At 50.1% G+C, this 19,192-nt stretch overlaps 1 protein-coding gene across 13 annotated transcripts in view; it reads left to right on the forward strand.

Annotated features, from left to right (window-relative positions):
- Positions 1–2,064: 2,064 nt before the first annotated feature.
- The window catches only part of LOC147105924 (protein piccolo-like), a 917,910-nt gene continuing 900,782 nt past the window's right edge, over positions 2,065–19,192 (forward strand). For 8 of the 13 annotated variants that reach the window (XM_086010851.1, XM_086010854.1, XM_086010852.1 and 5 more), the window contains exon 1: positions 2,080–3,013. In XM_086010851.1, the coding sequence (XP_085866977.1) occupies positions 2,660–3,013 (354 nt within the window). In that variant the 5' untranslated portion in view covers positions 2,080–2,659. Of the gene's footprint in view, positions 3,014–19,192 lie in introns of all 13 variants that reach the window. The other 5 variants (XM_086010862.1, XM_086010863.1, XM_086010861.1 and 2 more) reach the window with 3 other exon arrangements.

The raw sequence follows: 19,192 nt of genomic DNA on the forward strand, positions 1-19,192 counted from the left end.
CTCTCTCCTTCCCACTCTCTCTCTCTCCTTCCCCCTCTCTCTCTCCCTCTCCTTCCCTCTCTCTCTCTCTCCTTCCCTCTCTCTCTCTCTCTCCTTCCCCCTCTCTCTCTCTCTCCTTCCCTCTCTCTCTCTCTCCTTCCCCCTCTCTCTCTCCTTCCCCCACACAGACGGACAGACTCATTCATATATATATATAGATAAAAATTATTTTTTCTTTTTTCATAACAGCATGCCCTCAAGAAAACGGGTTCTTGAGTTACCTCGGCACCGCTGGGCACTCCAGCTAGTTGGAATATAAATTGATAATCAATGAGTCAGCTCTGACAAGAGAATGACCAGGCTTGTACTGGTAAAGCCTGATGTACCCTGTATGTGCTGCTCCTTGACATTTGTGGGATTCTATCAGATTAGAATCTCAATTTGGAACTAGTTATCTGTAGAGAGAGAAAAGTGATTAAAATTCATAAGTGGAACTTTGCTCTTAGTGGGAAGAATGTTTGCATCAAGTACAGGTCTCGCTGGTAAAATGGAGAATTGCGTTCAAATGTTCACACTTTGTTTTTCACAGTTTAATAGTATGAGTATGGGTTTCTCTAGCACATAAAGATAAACTTGCATGTATCTAGAGTCTTGACACCCCAAAGTACTTTACAATCAGAATTTGATGATCTTGAGATACTTGGTGTGGAGATGCCGGTGTTGGACTGGGGTGGACAAATGTAAGAAGTCACACAACACCAGGTTATAGTCCAACAGTTTTATTTGAAATCACAAGCTTTCGGAGTGCTGCTCCTTCGTCACCGAAAGCTTGTGATTTCAAATAAAACTGTTGCACTATAACCTGGTGTTGTGTGACTTCTTACATTTGAGATACTTAATTTGCCAAGTTCTCCTGAGCCATTTGATACTTAAACCTGTATATTGGAGATGGCTTATGGTAAAGATTACCATTCAAAATTGTTTTCAAATGCCATGCGTTCCTGCAGAGGGAGCGGTCTTGCAGGTTGATTATTCTAGGTTGAAACTTCCAACAGCAATGAGAGCTTCTGATAATACAAGGATTTAAAGACAGTCACTTCAAAATCAGAACTCCCTGGTGATTATGAATTATGCAGTTTTAATTTGCCAGGAGCGGTATCTGGTATGAGACCGACAGTTTGCAGCACCGTCACCAGACTTTTAACAGACAGGCTCTCTCCGCCTTCCGACAGCTTTAAGAGCTTATAGCAACAGAACAAGAGGCGATGACCTGCTCGGGGCATGCGCGTTGCGGCAGTCAGCGGTTTCAGAATCCAGGATCCGGGAGAGATGTGTAGACATTAGAAACAGGGAGAGAGGGAGGGATGACATGAGCAACATGGAAGAGCAAGCACAGAATTTGCAAAATAAAAATTTCAAATAATAAGAAAGGCAGCACCAAAGCATGGGGAATGAGCCGAGTGTGGAGGCCGGGGAAGCTGGGCTGACAGAGGGAGAGCTGGCTGCAGCAGATCTGAGGGGCTTCCTGGTCCCTCCAGAAATGGATGCTGATCTGAGCCAACTGACCGAGGATGAGAGGAAACAGATCGCCGCTGTCATGTCAAGGGCCCCGGGGACTGTGAAGGTCCCCTCCGCACAGAGGCACGTTCAGACCCTACTCTAACAAACAGTAGTCGCCCCAGTGATGGTTGCTGTGCAGAGTGTGTTGCTGTTGTTGTGCATTGTGGCTGGAGCTTGCAGGCAGAGCATCGCATTTACTGCCGATTACACTGGCCAGCAACAGCAGTCTGTCCTCGCTCACGACCAGGCTTTCTGCATTGGATGAACTACAGTGTACCCAGTGAATGTGTGATTAAAGTGCACTGCATTTATCTAACGTTTTGCTGGATTACTGCTGTTGAGCCTGCGGGTATGAACATTGCATAATCCGGCGGTTAACGGTGAGAGGGTTGGTTGCAGAATGAAAAAAAAACCCGGCGTTGCATCTTTCTGATTAGGATTAGGGTGGGAAATGCACGGTGTGGTCTGATGTTGGGATTTAGCAATCCTTTCCTTAGACCGTTGATTGGTTGAGTGGTGTCGCTGGCGATTGCTGTGGGATTGTGGATTGCAGAATCTCATTGCTCACACAGCACACTGGGCTTTTTGGTGAAGGTAAAGCATTGAGACAAGCAAAGACTCTTGTCTGCAATAATATTGGCATTTATTCCCGCTGCAGCGACTGGGTGTCGTGTTTTTATTATTGCAAGGTCGGACGCCGGTGTTTGTTGCTTTTAAAAATTGTTTGCTTTAGCCGGAGATTATGTGCAGAGGCTCGGTGCGAGATTTGACTGATTTCAGATTCAGTTGTTTTTCTGGGGACTGATTAGGGCGGAATATTTGATTCTGCATTTAAGGTAATGCTATCGCGTTTTGATGTTGAAAGTTGTCAATGGATTTATGTCCGGGAGAGATTGATTTCACAATATTCTGTGAAATGCATTGTTTGGGTGAAATAATTTCAGTGAAACGTCGAATAGAAAATCCTGCTGTGTTTCTGCCATGATGGGTTTAGGTGGGGGGAGATTGGGTGGATTATTTCATCTGTAACTGTGGATTTTTCTCTTATTTCAGGAAGCCAGAGGCGACTCCCGGCGCCAGCAGCCCTCGGGAGGGACCCGGGGCGGAGGGCGAAGCAAACATGATGCCCAGCTTCCTCTCCGAGGGCAACCCCCTGAGCGCCGTGTCCTCGGTCGTCAACAAATTCAACCTCTTCGACTCCAAACCCGAGAGCGACGAGGCGGCCAGGAAACAGAAAGCGGCCCCGAAGCCGGAGTCTGCGGACCGAGCGCCCGGGAGAGGAGCCGCCCATTCCCATTCCCAGCCCCAGCAATATTCAGTACCACAGATAGCTCCCGTCCCCAGGAAAACCCTCTGCCCGGTCTGCACAACAACAGAGCTGCTCCCGGACAAAGCCAATTGCAAGCAGTGCACTCATTGTCAGCTTGTGGTGTGCAGCCAGTGTGGCTTCAACCCCAACCCGCACATCACCGAGGTGAGTGAGCGAGCGAGCGAGTGGTTGCGATTATTGCTCTGATCATTTCACTGGGACCTGCAGAGCTGGGCGTGCCGGCCCAGGGAGGGAAGCACCTCCTCCATAGCCGGAGTAAAATGCTCAGATATTAATGAATTGTCAGTAAGAATATTCCTGTAAACCGTGTGGAGCCCCGCGCGTCCCTCCGGGCAGATTAAACAGTGTGCGTGCAGAATAAAGAATAAACCTTAGGCAGTGGTTCCCTGCACAAACTGCAGCTAAGATGGCGATAGATTCACAATGCACTGGGACTGTGGACAGTGCGGGATCAGTGACACCCAGCACTGGGACTGTGGACAGTGCGGGATCACTGACACCCAGCACTGGGACTGTGGACAGTGCGGGATCACTGACACCCAGCACTGGGAGTGTGGACAGTGCGGGATCACTGACACCCAGCACAGGGACTGTGGACAGTGCGGGATCAGTGACACCCAGCACAGGGACTGTGGACAGTGCGGGATCACTGACACCCAGCACTGGGAGTGTGGACAGTGCGGGATCACTGACACCCAGCACTGGGACTGTGGACAGTGCGGGATCACTGACACCCAGCACAGAGACTGTGGACAGTGCGGGATCAGTGACACCCAGCACTGGGACTCTGGACAGGGAGCGATCACTGACACCCAGCACTGGGACTGTGGACAGTGCAGGATCACTGACACCCAGCACTGGGACTGTGGACAGTGCGGGATCAGTGACACCCAGCACTGGGACAGTGGACAGGGAGCGATCACTGACACCCAGCACTGGGACTTTGGACAGTGCGGGATCGGTGACACCCAGCACTGGGACTGTGGACAGAGAGCGATCACTGACACCCAGCACTGGGACTGTGGACAATGCGGGATCACTGACACCCAGCACTGGGACTGTGGACAGTGCGGGATCAGTGACACCCAGCACTGGGACTGTGGACAGGGAGCGATCACTGACACCCAGCACTGGGACTGTGGACAGTGCGGGATAACTGACACCCAGCACTGGGACTGTGGACAGGGAGTGATCACTGACACCCAGCACTGGGACTGTGGACAGTGCGGGATAACTGACACCCAGCACTGGGACTGTGGACAGTGCGGGATCACTGACCCCCAGCACTGGGACTGTGGACAGTGCGGAATCAGTGACACCCAGCACTGGGACTGTGGACAGTGCGGGATCACTGACACCCAGCACTGGGACTGTGGACAGTGCGGGATCACTGACACCCAGCACTGGGACTGTGGACAGTGCGGGATCACTGACACCCAGCACTGGGACTGTGGACAGTGCGGGATAACTGACACCCAGCACTGGGACTGTGGACAGTGCGGAATCAGTGACACCCAGCACCGGGACTATGGACAGTGCGGGATCACTGACACCCAGCACTGGGACTGTGGACAGTGCGGGATAACTGACACCCAGCACTGGGACTGTGGACAGTGCGGGATCAGTGACACCCAGCACTGGGACTGTGGACAGTGCGGGATCACTGACACCCAGCACTGGGACTGTGGACAGTGTGGGATCACTGACACCCAGCACTGGGACTGTGGACAGTGCGGGTTCACTGACACCCAGCACTGGGACTGTGGACAGTGCGGAATCAGTGACATCCAGCACTGGGACTGTGGACAGTGCGGGATCACTGACACCCAGCACTGGGACTGTGGACAGTGCGGAATCAGTGACACCCAGCACTGGGACTGTGGACAGTGCGGGATCACTGACACCCAGCACTGGGACTGTGGACAGTGCGGGATCAGTGACACCCAGCACTGAGACTGTGGATAGTGCGGGATCACTGACACCCAGCACCGGGACTGTGGACAGGGAGCGATCACTGACACCCAGCACTGGGACTGGCATTAATTCTGCTGCTCTGCCAGTCCCTGCTGGGTGTTCCAGGCAGTGGCCGAGTCTGGGAGTAGGGTGCTGGGTCTGGGAGTAGGGTGCTGGGTCTGGGAGTAGGGTGCTGGGTCTGGGAGTAGGGTGCTGGGTCTGGGAGTGGGGTGCTGGGTCTGGGAGTAGGGTGCTGGGGCTGGAACCCATTGAACACTGGCCCGGTGGCTCACTACAATCGCCATTTCTGCCCATCCTTTAAACCCGGTCCATCGGACAGGAGCAGCGTCACCCGGTGCCTGGTGTTGTCCCAGGTTCACTGAGCACTGGGGTGGGGAGGGGGTGCGGGGGGAAAAGAGACCTGGGGGACAGGCGGGGCTAGCAAAGGTGGAAATAGCCACTAGCTCGTGTAGATCGAAAGAGGCCAGTGGTTGTTTGTGATGGGATTAGAGAGCAATATAATCACTGGGGCTGTTCTATATTGTGTGTATCTATCTCTCTCTCTCTATAATGTATATATTTGGGGCGGTTACACCCCCTGCACTGCTGTTCATGTTTTCAGGTTGTAATTAGAGTTGCCCTCATCCAGCCTTTTCCTTGTGTAAGGGGCGGAGGAGAGCAGGGCCATCAGTAATTTTAACACAAACCACGGGAGAATCTCGTGATAAATTAGGTGCTCGGAACTTTTATTCATTTTAATGTCACGTGGCTTGGTTGGACGCTGATTTTTGGTTCGAGCCCTCAGTTGTCAATCCCTCATTTGAATTTCAAACACATTACATCATGTCTTCAACCAACTGACCGGGGAATTAATTGCAGGATTGAACCTGATCGCTGTGTCAGACACGCTAGAACTTTCTCCAAACTGGGTAAGGTCTTCGAAATCTGCATAATTTATCAACATTTTATTCACATTGTGAATTTCATTTTAAGGTTTGCTAGTTATAGCATTGCCAATTGCACTCCCTAGTCTTCAGGCCGTGTGGAAACCTGCATAGAGATACAAGTCTGCACCAATTTTAATGGATATCTGGTAGGATCAAGGATGGGGCGAGGGAGCAATATTCTCTATACAAATCCTCGACATGGGATATAGTAAATGTTATTGACTCAAGTATCTTTCTCCCTGTTCCCCAAATCCTGACTACACCAACCTGCATTCCACAGAATAATTTTCTCCCCTCCTTTCCTGAAGATGTTGATGCCTTGCTGGAGTATGGTTGCACAGGTGCTCTCTGGTAGCTCACTGAAGTGGATATTATTCGTATCTGAGCCTTGACAGTGAGTGCTGGCAGAGTATTTTATCATGGGTGCAACTGATCCTGTCCACAGCCGACATCAGTACATGCACTTCCTAGCAGGGGGATTTGAATAGTAATCAGGAGCAGGAATCCTTGCTGATTTTCCCCTTCTCACCCCACGGGTGGAGGTCAATTCACACGCCTTTACTGTCGTACCATGAGTCCGATTTACCGTACAGATGGGATTGAACTTGGGCTTTTCCTTTCCTGCATGGCTCAGTTATTCATTGGCTACATTTGTGAGCCATCCGGGAGCCGCAGAATGGCCTTATTAATATCACTGTTTGCTGGAGCGCTGATATGTGATGGTCACTGCAGTTCAGGAGTACAAGCGTGCAGCTAGTTCTGTAGATGGAAGTCCTCAGTACAAACCATTTTTTATATACACTTGCTATTTAACATAAGGAAAGAGCAAATAAGAATAAACATTGATGGACCATATAGAATCTCCTCCTACACAAAGGATGCCAAGTTTAAGGGGAAACATTAAATGATATATGTGCATTTTACTTTGCATTCAAAGCATATTCTTACCACTCCAGTCAATGATAACTGGCTTTACATTCTAACAGTCGATGTATCTATAAGAGCATAAGAATTAGGAGCAGGAGTGGGCCCTTCGAACCTGCTCCGCCATTCAACAAGATCAGGGCTGATCTTCAACCTCAATTCCACTTTCCCCGCTCGATCCCCATATCCCTTGATTCCCCTAGAGTCCAAAACTCTATCTATCTCAGCCTTGAATATACTCAATGATTCAACCTATGTGGTATTAGCAGATGGGAATGAAGGATCTTACTGCTGGTTTGCCCCATTCTCATTTTATGTATAATTATAACGTAGGAAGGTGAGGGTTATAGCGTGGATGGGAGAACTTGAGCCAAATAAAATGCTTGGCCATTGCTTGTATATTAATTAGTTTTCTGTCTGCATTGTATTATTGTGCATCTGCATTCATACACACAAATATATTCAATATTTCATCTTCCAAGGGGTGCCTTATTGCAAAACAAGTGTCAGTTTTGTGAAATTAGCATTTGCTAGACTTGTGGAAACAGCTGTTAATTCTCAAATTATTCATCACCTAGAAAAATCTAATCTAGTCCTTGATTGCCAAAATGTTTTTTCATAGATGTTCCCCCGGTGATTTTTCCCCTATATAATGCACTACTGACGCGCTACACTAGAAAGCTGATGAATCGTTTGGCATTGTCTCCCTGGCCACTGTCTGAGGCTGAACCAAATTGTTCGCAACCTCGCCGTCCCACTTGATCCCAGGTTGAACACATGACCCTATAATCATTCAACTGTCTCCATTCTTTTACTATTGATTCCATTCAATATTCATAACTTATAAGAACATAAGAAATAGGAGCAGGAGTAGGCCAATCGGCCCCTCGAGCCTGCTCCGCCATTCAATAAGATCATGGCTGATCTGATCCTAACCGCCAATCCACTATCACAGAACCATCTCCTGAATCTAACAGAATTAGACACACGAAATAGGAGCAGGATCAGGCTACACGGCCCCTGGGCCCGCTCCGCTACCCACAGGGCCATGACCGACCCGAACCTAGACTCATGTCCAAATTCCTGCCCGCTCCCCGTAACCCTTAATTCCCTTTACTTCTAGGAAACTGTCTATTTCTGTTTTTAAATTTATGTAATGATGTAGCTTCTACAGCTTTTTGGGGCAGCATATTCCATGGACCTACCACCCTCTGAGTGAAGTAGTTCCTCCTCATCTCAGTTTTGAAAGAGCAGCCCCTTATTCTAAGACTATGCCCCCTAGTTCTAGTTTCACCCATCATCGGGAACATCCTCCCCGCATCCACCCGATCCAACCCCTTCACAATCTTATATGTTTCAATAAGATCGCCTCTCATTCTTCTGAACTCCAATGAGTAGAGTCCCAATCTACTCAACCTCTCCTCATATGTCCATCCCCTCATCCCCGGGATTAACCGAGTGAACCTTCTTTGTACTGACTCGAGAGCAAGTATGTCCTTTCTTAAGTATGGACACCAAAACTGTACGCAGTATTCCAGGTGCGGTCTCACCAATACCTTGTACAACTGAAGCAATACCTCCCTATTTTTATATTCTATCCCCCTAGCAATGAAAGCCAACATTCCATTGGCCTTCTTAATCACTTGCTGCACCTGCATACTAACCTTTTGAGTTTCGTGCACCAGGACCCCCAGATCCCTTTGTACTTCAGTACTTTCCAGTTTCTTGCCATTAAGATAATAACTTGCTCTACGATTTTTCCTGCCAAAGTGCATAACCTCACACTTTCCAGTATTGTATTCCATCTGCCAAATCTCTGCCCACTTACTTAGCCTGTCTATGTCCCCTTGCAGGTTTTTTATGTCCTCCTCACTCACTACTTTCCCTCCCATCTTAGTATCATCTGCAAACTTTGATATGTTACACTCGGTCCCCTCCTCCAAATCGTTAATACAGATTGTAAAGAGTTGGGGACCCAGCACTGACCCCTGCGGAACACCACTAGTTACTGATTGCCAGCCTGAGAATGAACCATTTATCCCAACTCTCTGCCTTCTGTTAGATAGCCAATCCTCTATCCATGCCAGAATATTACCCCCAATCCCGTGATTTTTTATCTTAAGCAATAATCTTTTGTGTGGCACCTTGTCACATGCCTTTTGGAAGTCTAAATACACTACGTCCACTGGTTCCCCTTGATCCACCCTATATGTTACTTCCTCAAAGAACTCCAGCAAATTTGTCAAACATGACTTCCCCTTCATAAAACCATGCTGACTTTGTCCTATTAAATTATGATTATCCAAATGTCCTGTTACTGTCTCCTTAATAATGGACTCCAAAATTTTACCTACCACAAATGTTAGGCTAACCGGTCTATAACTTCTTTCAGATAGCCCACTATGATCACATCCTCCATTACTATGACAATAACTGAATCATTACATCTTAATCTCCTCCATGCTATTCAATGGGGCAATAAAAATCTTGTTACTTCCAACTTTTCACAGATCATTTCTTGTCTGTAACAAGTTGAATATACAGCTTTTACCTGTTAAAACTTTGAAGGCTTCATTCTTCGTCCTCCAACTATTGATGTTTTTGGCTCACTATCTCCTCAAACTTTAAATGGAACGCTCATGTCTCTTCTGTTGTTTATGCTGGCTCCTTGAAGCCTAGTTTCTCATCTGTGCCAAACACATTAGGCCGAATTTTGTGGTAAAAATAATGGTGAGGCTAACGGCGCTCACCGTTATTAAAGTGTAAATCAGACAGCAACTTCCGGCGCCCGCATATGCGCAGTTAAACATAGAAATCAGGGAGTTGCTGTCTGAGTTGCCCTGCTCCTCCAGAAGCTTCGCTATAATGGTATCTTGCCGAGAGACTCGGTATTGAAACATGTGACTTGCATGACAGATGCACACTAAACTCGCCAGAAAAAGTTAGGGCTTGTTCATTCCATTGTAAGTGAATTTTTAACGGTGTGTTAAGTTTTAATTACTGCCAAACAACCTGCCTGGCACTGAAAATTAAATTTTACAAGTGTGGAGCCTTACTCCTTCAGATTTTAATTATTATTGAAAATTTTTAAAAATTTAAATTTTTTAACTGTTTCTTTCTGTCTCTTGTCTCTCTCTCTCTCGCATCTTTATTTCCCTCTTTATTTCACTTTCGGTACATGATTTAACATTCTAACTGACACTTCCTGGTTCAGACAATGGGCTGCACATTAATGATTCTTCAATCTGACTGATTAATCTCAGATTCCCTGTAGAGGATGCCACGCTGTCTTGCCTCTCTACTCACTGTAAGGTCCAGTGCAAAATCCCATAGTAATTCTGTGGGCAAGTGTAAACAGCTGGCGCCGTTTGTTTGCCGCAAAGAGCAAAGTCCGGCCCATTGTTCTCTCTCCATAACTACCACTTTTCATGTCCTACAGCCCTGTTCAATTCTGTACTTTAGTTTTGCACCTTAGACCTTGTGTTTGTGGCCTATTTAAGACTTTGCAATTGATAAGTAGATGCAACAAAATTGTAGACGCACTGGCTTCAGCAGCACAGTTTGTTGGAAATGTTCAGTGTAAACAATTGCTTGTAATGTCACTTCGAAACAAACAAAAGAAAAAGCCAGTCATCCGATCTGGTTTGTTCTGTTATTTACATCTGACAATTTCTCATCCTTTTCCTATCTCAAACCTATATCATTTTAAACCGTGAATTGATCCAATTTCTATTTGAACGCTTTGATGGAGTTATGTAAGAGTCAGTGACCCAATTGTGAAGCTCTCCTCACAGTTTGGTTTAGTGCATTCCTTCTGTAGTTTATGATTGTGGCCTCAGTTTCCCCTATCCTGATATTATACAAGTTATCTTTGTAATTCCCAATGATCAAGTTCATTCATTATTTAAAAAATTGATTGCATCCTCCTTAATCATCTTATAATGATAAATGGAACTTTCTTGGGCATTGTTATTTTCTGAATTATTTCCATTGGCTCGGTCCCTTCTATAAGTGCATTGACCACAGCTGCACGTACTCTCATGATATGTGGAGTGTCAGTGACACTTCCTTGTATTTATGTTTTAAGTACAGTGGCCTAGAAATTCAGTTGCGTTCGCCAGCCGTTAACGCCATAAGAGGGGTAGATTTCCAGCGCTAGGCACTTAGCGCCCGGGCGCAGGCCGGTCTGCGCCAACGCCCAACTTCAGTTGACATTTAGCGCCGGCGCAAAGTGTTTGCGCCCGCTCAGCTGCGCGCGCAGCTTATGACGTCATTTCGTCGTGCAACGCTGTTTGTGCGCCCCAAGCCGGAAATTCAGTGGTGCCCGCCCAATGTGGGCGTGGCGCTGTTAAGAACTGTGAAGTGGAACGCAGCAGAGGCCCTGCGGGCCTCGGGGAGCGCTAATTAAAGGGCACTTACACTAAACTATAAAGGCCAGCCATTTTGCTGCAATGACTTTAGTGCTTTGGATTTCTGGACAGAGACCAAGGAACAGACCTTTCTGATTTGGGACAACATAGGAGAGGTATTTTTGGCTTCTGGCCAGAGCTTGGAAATTTGACTCTTTGTGATTTCACTGTTTGCAAGTTTATTATGGGGGCTGCATGGGGTTCCAACCCTCAGTTCCAGCATTATGTGCGAAGGGCTCGCAGACGCTGTGTGAGAGGGCCAGCCATGCCTAGACGCAGAGGGGCCATCAGGCGTCGGCAACGTAGGCCTTACCCACTCAGGGAATACGGGCAGCAGGTGTCCTATCTCACCATGACTGCCACGCATTGTGTTAAGAGGCTGCGCTTCAGAAGGGAGGTGGTTGCAGAGATCTGCCAGCTGCTTCACAGAGATCTGCGTCCACAGCTGACGTGCAGGACGTCTCTGTCGGTGGAAGTGAAGGTCACGGTGGCTCTGAACTTTTATGCAAGCGGCTCCTTCCAAGCCGCTGCTGGGGACATAGCGAACATCTCCCAGTTCGCCGTGCATCGCTGCATCCGGCAGGTCACCGATGCCCTTTTCGCAAGGAGACACCAATTCATCTCCTTCCCCATGACCCTAGAGAGGCAGGAGCAGCGTGCAGTCGGATTTGCCAGGATCGCCGACTTCCCCATGGTGCAGGGCGCCATTGACTGCACGCATGTGGCTATGCGGGCACCTATCGACAATGCCGAGGATTACCGCAACCGGAAGGGCTACCATTCCCTCAATGTACAGCTGGTGTGTGACCACAGGCAGCGCATCCTAGCTGTCAATGTCCGCTTTCCAGGAAGCAGCCACGATGCATTTATCCTGCGCCAGACTACTGTGGCTGACATGTTCGAGGCACAGCCTCCACCAAGGGGATGGCTTATAGGGGACAAGGGCTACCCTTTGTGCACATGGCTCATGACCCCGCTCCGCGCGCCCAGGACCCCTGCGGAGGAGGCATACAACGAAAGCCATCAAGCCACAAGGAACATCATAGAGCAAACGATTGGCGTCCTGACGCAGCGGTTCCGCTGCCTGGATCGATCCGGCGGATCTCTACAGTATTCGCCGGATAGAGTCTCCCAGTTCGTCGTCGTTTGCTGCATGCTGCACAACCTGGCTATCCGCAGGACTCAGACACTGCCACCTCACGTTGGGCCACCACCTCAGGAGGACGAGCAGGAGGACCATGAGGAGGAGGAGGAGGAGTACCAGCCCAGAAGGGAGCCACAAGGTCCAAGGGCCGTCCGCCGGCGGCTTATTGAACGACACTTCTAGGCCCCCTGTCAGGGAATGGCTTGTGGCAATGAACGCACCTGAATGCAGCCGCTCCGCAAGCCCTCAGCCGGTTAACGCAACAATCACTTGAAACATGACACCTGGACAAGCTGAATAAATAAAAAGCTTTATTTAACAAACTCAGGGCCCTTCCCACATGAAACAGAAAAACAGACAAGACCCCCAAAAAACAGTGGAAAACATATCTCACTCCCACAACCTGGGGAGGAATAACAAAACTTGTCAATCCAATTGGCCTTCATCTTCGGCCTTTCCAAAATAAGCCCCCCCGCTCCAGAACACAAACACCCCCATATAAAAAAAACAGTTGCCGACACCCTCTACTTGGTGTGCCGAGAGGGCGAGTCCTTGTGCAGGCTTCTCCGGCCCCTGCCCGACCTGTTGCTCCGCCTCAACCTGGGCCCTGTGGGTGTTGGAAGGCTGGGGAAAGGCTCCTGAGGGCCGCAATGCGTAACGGCAGATGCCCTTGGGGGTCGGCCTAGACGAGGTCCGGCCCTGGAGGGTCCGGCTGCTGACTGCTGCAGCTGTGGCTGGGCAGCATCAGTCTCTGCAGCAGCTCATCGCACCTTGGCTGGGGGAGTGGCAGTGGCGGCTGCAGCAATGGGGGCAAGCTGGCTGATGCCAGGCGCTCGCTGGTCGCCAGAGACATTGGCACTCGGCCGGGCTGGCACTGCAGCAAGCGCAGCAATCTGGTGGAGGCCAGACCGCTGTGCTGCAGCAGGGCGGCGGGTGCCCTGTCGATGCTTCCGTGACACAGCGAGTGTGGCAGAAGTGAGTGCCCGAACTGCCCTGTTCTGTGCCCGCATCAGATCAGCCAGTGTCTGCATGGCACCAATCATGAACTCGCGACTCGCGTCCTGTGCTGCCGCGAGTTGGTCGACACCCCTGGCCTGTGCTGCCGCGAGTTGCTCGACACCCCTGGCCTGTGAGTCCCCGAAAGCGGCCACACTATGAGCCAGGGACTCAATGGCCTGAGGCAACTGTCCCACAACCCCCATGAACTCGTTGTGGCGCCGCTCGGAGGCCGCGGACATTTCATCAAGGAGGCGCACCTCCTGGGCGAGGACCGTCTCCGGACTGGAGGGCGGACTCTCCATCTGGGGAGAAGGCCGCCGAGCTGCCCGACCCTTCCCGCGTGCCTGGACGCCACTGGGCCCAGCAACTGCCCTTCCCTGCAACACTTCCCCCCTCTGGGGAGAAGGCAGCCGTGCTGCCCGACCCTTCCCGCCTGCCTGGACGCCACTGGGTCCAGGAGCTGCACCCCCCTGCAACACTTCCCCCTGGCTCTCCTCCAGGCAAGACGTGTCCCCTCCATTGCCATCCCCTGGCGCGGATGAGGGTTCCCCCGATGTGCCGCCTTCCTCTTGGTCCTCGTCGTCCTCCTCTTCCGAGGGACTGGCACTCTCAGCTTCATGGACCTCCTCCTCACCAGCTGAAAGCAGGAAGGCACAAGAGTAGCTTTAGAGTGAGGACAGGGCGTCAGCGAGGGAGGCATGAGTGGTGGCATTATGCGCATTGGTCGGACAGTGGCAAAGGATGTAGATCTGAAGCGCAAGGGGAACGAGAGAGGTCCAAACGGTCATGTCCTTACCATTGGGGCCCAGCACAGGGTCGGCATCTCCAATAGCAACGGGGCCAACCACCCGGCCACGCATGAGTCGAGCCACGCGCTCCTCCAGGTCACTGAGCTCCTGGAACTGGCCACGGCCTCCCCCGGTGACATTCCGGCTCTTCATATTCTTGGCCAGCTTGGCCTGCAAGAGAAAGGACGGCCTCTAAGTACAGTGTGTTGCCCTGTTGTGTGCACTGCCTCCCATGGTCGAATAGCATGGCCAGTGTGGTGCCCTGTTGTTGTGTGCACTGCCTCCCATGGTCGAATAGCTTGGCCAGTGTGTAAAGTGCAGAAAGTGCTATTGATGATCATGCCAGTGCCATAGCTGCGGGAGGAGGGATGGCCATTAGGCCTTTGAGGTCCCTTTGCCCATAATGTGAGGTGCACATGCAAGGATGAGGAGGACACTGGAAAGGGTACTCACCCTGACCATCCGAGTGAGGTCGTTGTACTTCTTGCGGCATTGGTCCGCACTCCTGGGGACATCGCTGGTGGATGACACCCTGTGGGCGATTTCCCTCCAGGCTCTCCTGTACTGCCTCCTGGGAGCCTTCTTGCCACTGTCCGGGCACAAGATCTCTCTTCTCTTTTCAAAAGCCTTAAGCAGCACCCTCAAAGCACGCTCTGAGAAGCGCTGCGCTCGTTCACGGGCCTTCTGCATGGCTTCAGGCGCTATTTGGGTCCACCAGCAGTGTTGAGGCCTAGCTGCAGGGCTCCACTATCCAGGGCGTGGCAGCAGACAAAGTCGACCCTTCCCCCTTTAAGAGCTGGCCGGCGTCAGGGTGTCTGCTGTCAATCAAAACATGACCGCACCTGCGCTGCGCCCGGCCTCGGCGTTATCAGTCCGCACCGCCGGCTTAGCGCCTAAAGATAGGAGTGCAACGCCAGTTTCAGCGCTCGCCCAAACTCCTTGGCCAAATCTACTGAATTTCGGCGAAGTGGCCTACACATTCCGGCGGGCGCTAACTTTAGCGCCCGCCCGACTTTAGCGCCCCAGAAGTGGCGCGACTGAATTTCTAGGCCAGTGACTACAGCTCAAAACAATACGACACGCATACTCGCTAATCTGTCAGCATCGCTTTCTTGTGTTTGCATTAATGGATCCATTTATTTAACATCTGATTGCTGTCCAACATTATAGCAATGGTTGCAGTTTTTGGACAATTCTCATACCTAGATCTTTTTTCTTGACTTAAATATTAATATGCCCTTCATTAGGCAAACATATTTGCTAGTTATTTTAAATAACATTCCTGTATTCCCACTGGACTCCCTGGCTCATGCAGAGAATGTGACCAAGAGATCAAGAGGCTGAATTTGTTACCAGGGCTCCAGCAATGCTGCCCTGCATTGGCCATTAAAAACTCAAGAAGTTGTCTTTAATTTTCTCCCCATCCTGAAGTTAATGCAGAGCAATGCAGTGGACGGGGGGATTGGACTGTGTGTTCCACTGCTTCAGGGCACTGGTATCAGTTTGTAGCCCTTTAATTTCTCTGTATTCAATTTTTGTTTTGAATGCATCTGCCAAAGTCTTTGCATATTTCTTCGAATGTTACTGCTTTCTGGTGAAACATGAGATAACTATTGGTTCAGCACAGTGCAACATCCCACGACAAACTGCAAATTTCTACACCTACTCACATATCGCCCTATGTTACCTACTCACATAGTGCCGTATGTTACCTACTCACATAGCGCCCTGTGTTACCTACTCACATAGCGCCGTATGTCACCTACTCACATATCGCCCAATGTTACCTACTCACATAGCGCCCTATGTTACCTACTCACATAGCGCCGTATGTTACCTACTCACATAGCGCCTTATGTCACCTACTCACATAGCGCCGTATGTTACCTACTCACATAGCGCCGTATGTCACCTACTCACATAGCGCAGTATGTTACCGACTCACATAGCGCCGTATGTTACCTACTCACATAGCGCCGTATGTCACCTACTCACATAGCACCGTATGTTAACTACTCACATAGCGCCGTATGTTACCTACTCACATAGCGCCGTATGTTACCTACTCACATAGCGCCGTATGTCACCTACTCACATAGCGCCGTATGTTACCTACTCACATAGCGCCGTATGTCACCTACTCACATAGCGCCGTATGTCACCTACTCACATAGCGCCGTATGTTACCGACTCACATAGCGCCGTATGTTACCTACTCACATGGCGCCGTATGTTATAGCGCCGTATGTTACCTACTCACATAGCGCCGTATGTCACCTACTCACATAGCGCCGTATGTTACCTACTCACATTGCGCCGTATGTCACCTACTCACATAGCGCCGTATGTTACCTACTCACATAGCGCCGTATGTCACCTACTCACATAGCGCCGTATGTCACCTACTCACATAGCGCCGTATGTTACCTACTCACGTAGCGCCGTATGTCACCTACTCACGTGGCGCCGTATGTCACCTACTCACGTAGCGCCACATGTCACCTACTCACATAGCGCCGTATGTCACCTACTCACGTAGCGCCGTATGTTACCTACTCACGTAGCGCCGTATGTCACCTACTCACATAGCGCCGTATGTCACCTACTCACGTAGCGCCGTATGTTACCTACTCACGTAGCGCCGTATGTTACCTACTCACATAGCGCCGTATGTCACCTACTCACATAGCGCCGTATGTCACCTACTCACATAGCGCCGTATGTCACCTACTCACATAGCGCCGTATGTCACCTACTCACATAGCGCCGTATGTCACCTACTCACATAGCGCCGTATGTCACCTACTCACATAGCGCCGTGTGTCACCTACTCACATTGCGCCGTATGTCACCTACTCACATAGCGCCGTATGTCACCTACTCACATAGCGCCGTATGTCACCTACTCACATAGCGCCGTATGTCACCTACTCACATAGCGCCGTATGTCACCTACTCACATAGCGCCGTATGTTACCTACTCACATAGCGCCGTATTTCACCTACTCACATTGCGCCGTATGTTACCTACTCACATAGCGCCGTATGTCACCTACTCACATAGCGCCGTATGTCACCTACTCACATAGCGCCGTATGTTACCTACTCACATAGCGCCGTATGTTACCTACTCACATAGCGCCGTATGTTACCTACTCACATAGCGCCGTATGTCACCTACTCACATAGCGCCGTATGTTACCTACTCACATAGCGCCGTATGTCACCTACTCACATAGCGCCGTATGTCACCTACTCACATAGCGCCGTATGTCACCTACTCACATAGCGCCGTATGTCACCTACTCACATAGCGCCGTATGTCACCTACTCACATAGCGCCGTATGTTACCTACTCACATAGCGCCGTATGTCACCTACTCACATAGCGCCGTATGTTACCTACTCACATAGCGCCGTATGTCACCTACTCACATAGCGCCGTATGTCACCTACTCACATAGCGCCGTATGTTACCTACTCACATAGCGCCGTATGTCACCTACTCACATAGCGCCGTATGTCACCTACTCACATAGCGCCGTATGTCACCTACTCACATAGCGCCGTATGTCACCTACTCACATAGCGCCGTATGTCACCTACTCACATAGCGCCGTATGTCACCTACTCACAAAGCGCCGTATGTCACCTACTCACATAGCGCCGTATGTCACCTACTCACATCGCGCCGTATGTCACCTGCTCACATAGCGCCGTATGTTACCTACTCACATAGCGCCGTAAGTTACCTGCTCACATAGCGCCGTATGTTACATGCTCACAAAGCGCCGTATGTTACCTACTCACATAGCGCCGTATGTCACCTGCTCACATAGCGCCGTATGTCACCTGCTCACATAGCGCCGTATGTTACCTACTCACATAGCGCCGTATGTTACCTACTCACATAGCGCCGTATGTCACCTACTCACATAGCGCCGTATGTCACCTACTCACATAGCGCCGTATGTCACCTACTCACATAGCGCCGTATGTTACCTACTCACATAGCGCCGTATGTTACCTACTCACATAGCGCCGTATGTTACCTACTCACATAGCGCCGTATGTTACCGACTCACATAGCGCCGTATGTCACCTACTCACATAGCGCCGTATGTCACCTACTCACATTGCGCCGTATGTTACCTACTCACATAGCGCCGTATGTCACCTACTCACATAGCGCCGTATGTCACCTACTCACATAGCGCAGTCTGTCACCGACTCACATAGCGCCGTATGTTACCTACTCACATAGCGCCGTATGTTACCGACTCACACAGCGCCGTATGTTACCTACTCACATAGCACCGTATGTTACCTACTCACATAGCGCCGTATGTCACCTACTCACATAGCGCAGTCTGTCACCTACTCACATAGCGCCGTATGTTACCTACTCACATAGCGCCGTATGTTACCTACTCACATAGCGCCGTATGTCACCTACTCACATAGCGCCGTATGTTACCTACTCACATAGCGCCGTATGTTACCTACTCACATAGCGCCGTATGTCACCTACTCACATAGCGCCGTATGTCACCTACTCACATAGCGGCGTATGTTACCTACTCACATAGCGCCGTATGTTACCGACTCACATAGCGCCGTATGTCACCTACTCACATAGCGCCGTATGTCACCTACTCACATAGCGCCGTATGTTACCTACTCACATAGCGCCGTATGTTACCTACTCACATAGCGCCGTATGTCACCTACTCACATAGCGCCGTATGTCACCTACTCACATAGCGCCGTATGTTACCTACTCACATAGCGCCGTATGTTACCTTCTCACATAGCGCCGTATGTTACCTACTCACATAGCGCCGTATGTTACCTACTCACATAGCGCCGTATGTTACCTACTCACATAGTGCCGTATGTCACCTACTCACATAGCGCCGTATGTTACCTACTCACATAGCTCCGTATGTTACCTACTCACATAGCGCCGTATGTTACCGACTCACATAGCGCCGTATGTCACCTACTCACATAGCGCCGTATGTCACCTACTCACATTGCGCCGTATGTTACCTACTCACATAGCGCCGTATGTCACCTACTCACATAGCGCCGTATGTCACCTACTCACATAGCGCCGTATGTTACCGACTCACATAGCGCCGTATGTTACCTACTCA

Source organism: Somniosus microcephalus, chromosome 17 (assembly GCF_052327205.1).
Source record: "Somniosus microcephalus isolate GS21.2 chromosome 17, FLI_Smic_1.0, whole genome shotgun sequence".
Classification (NCBI taxonomy): domain Eukaryota; kingdom Metazoa; phylum Chordata; class Chondrichthyes; order Squaliformes; family Somniosidae; genus Somniosus; species Somniosus microcephalus.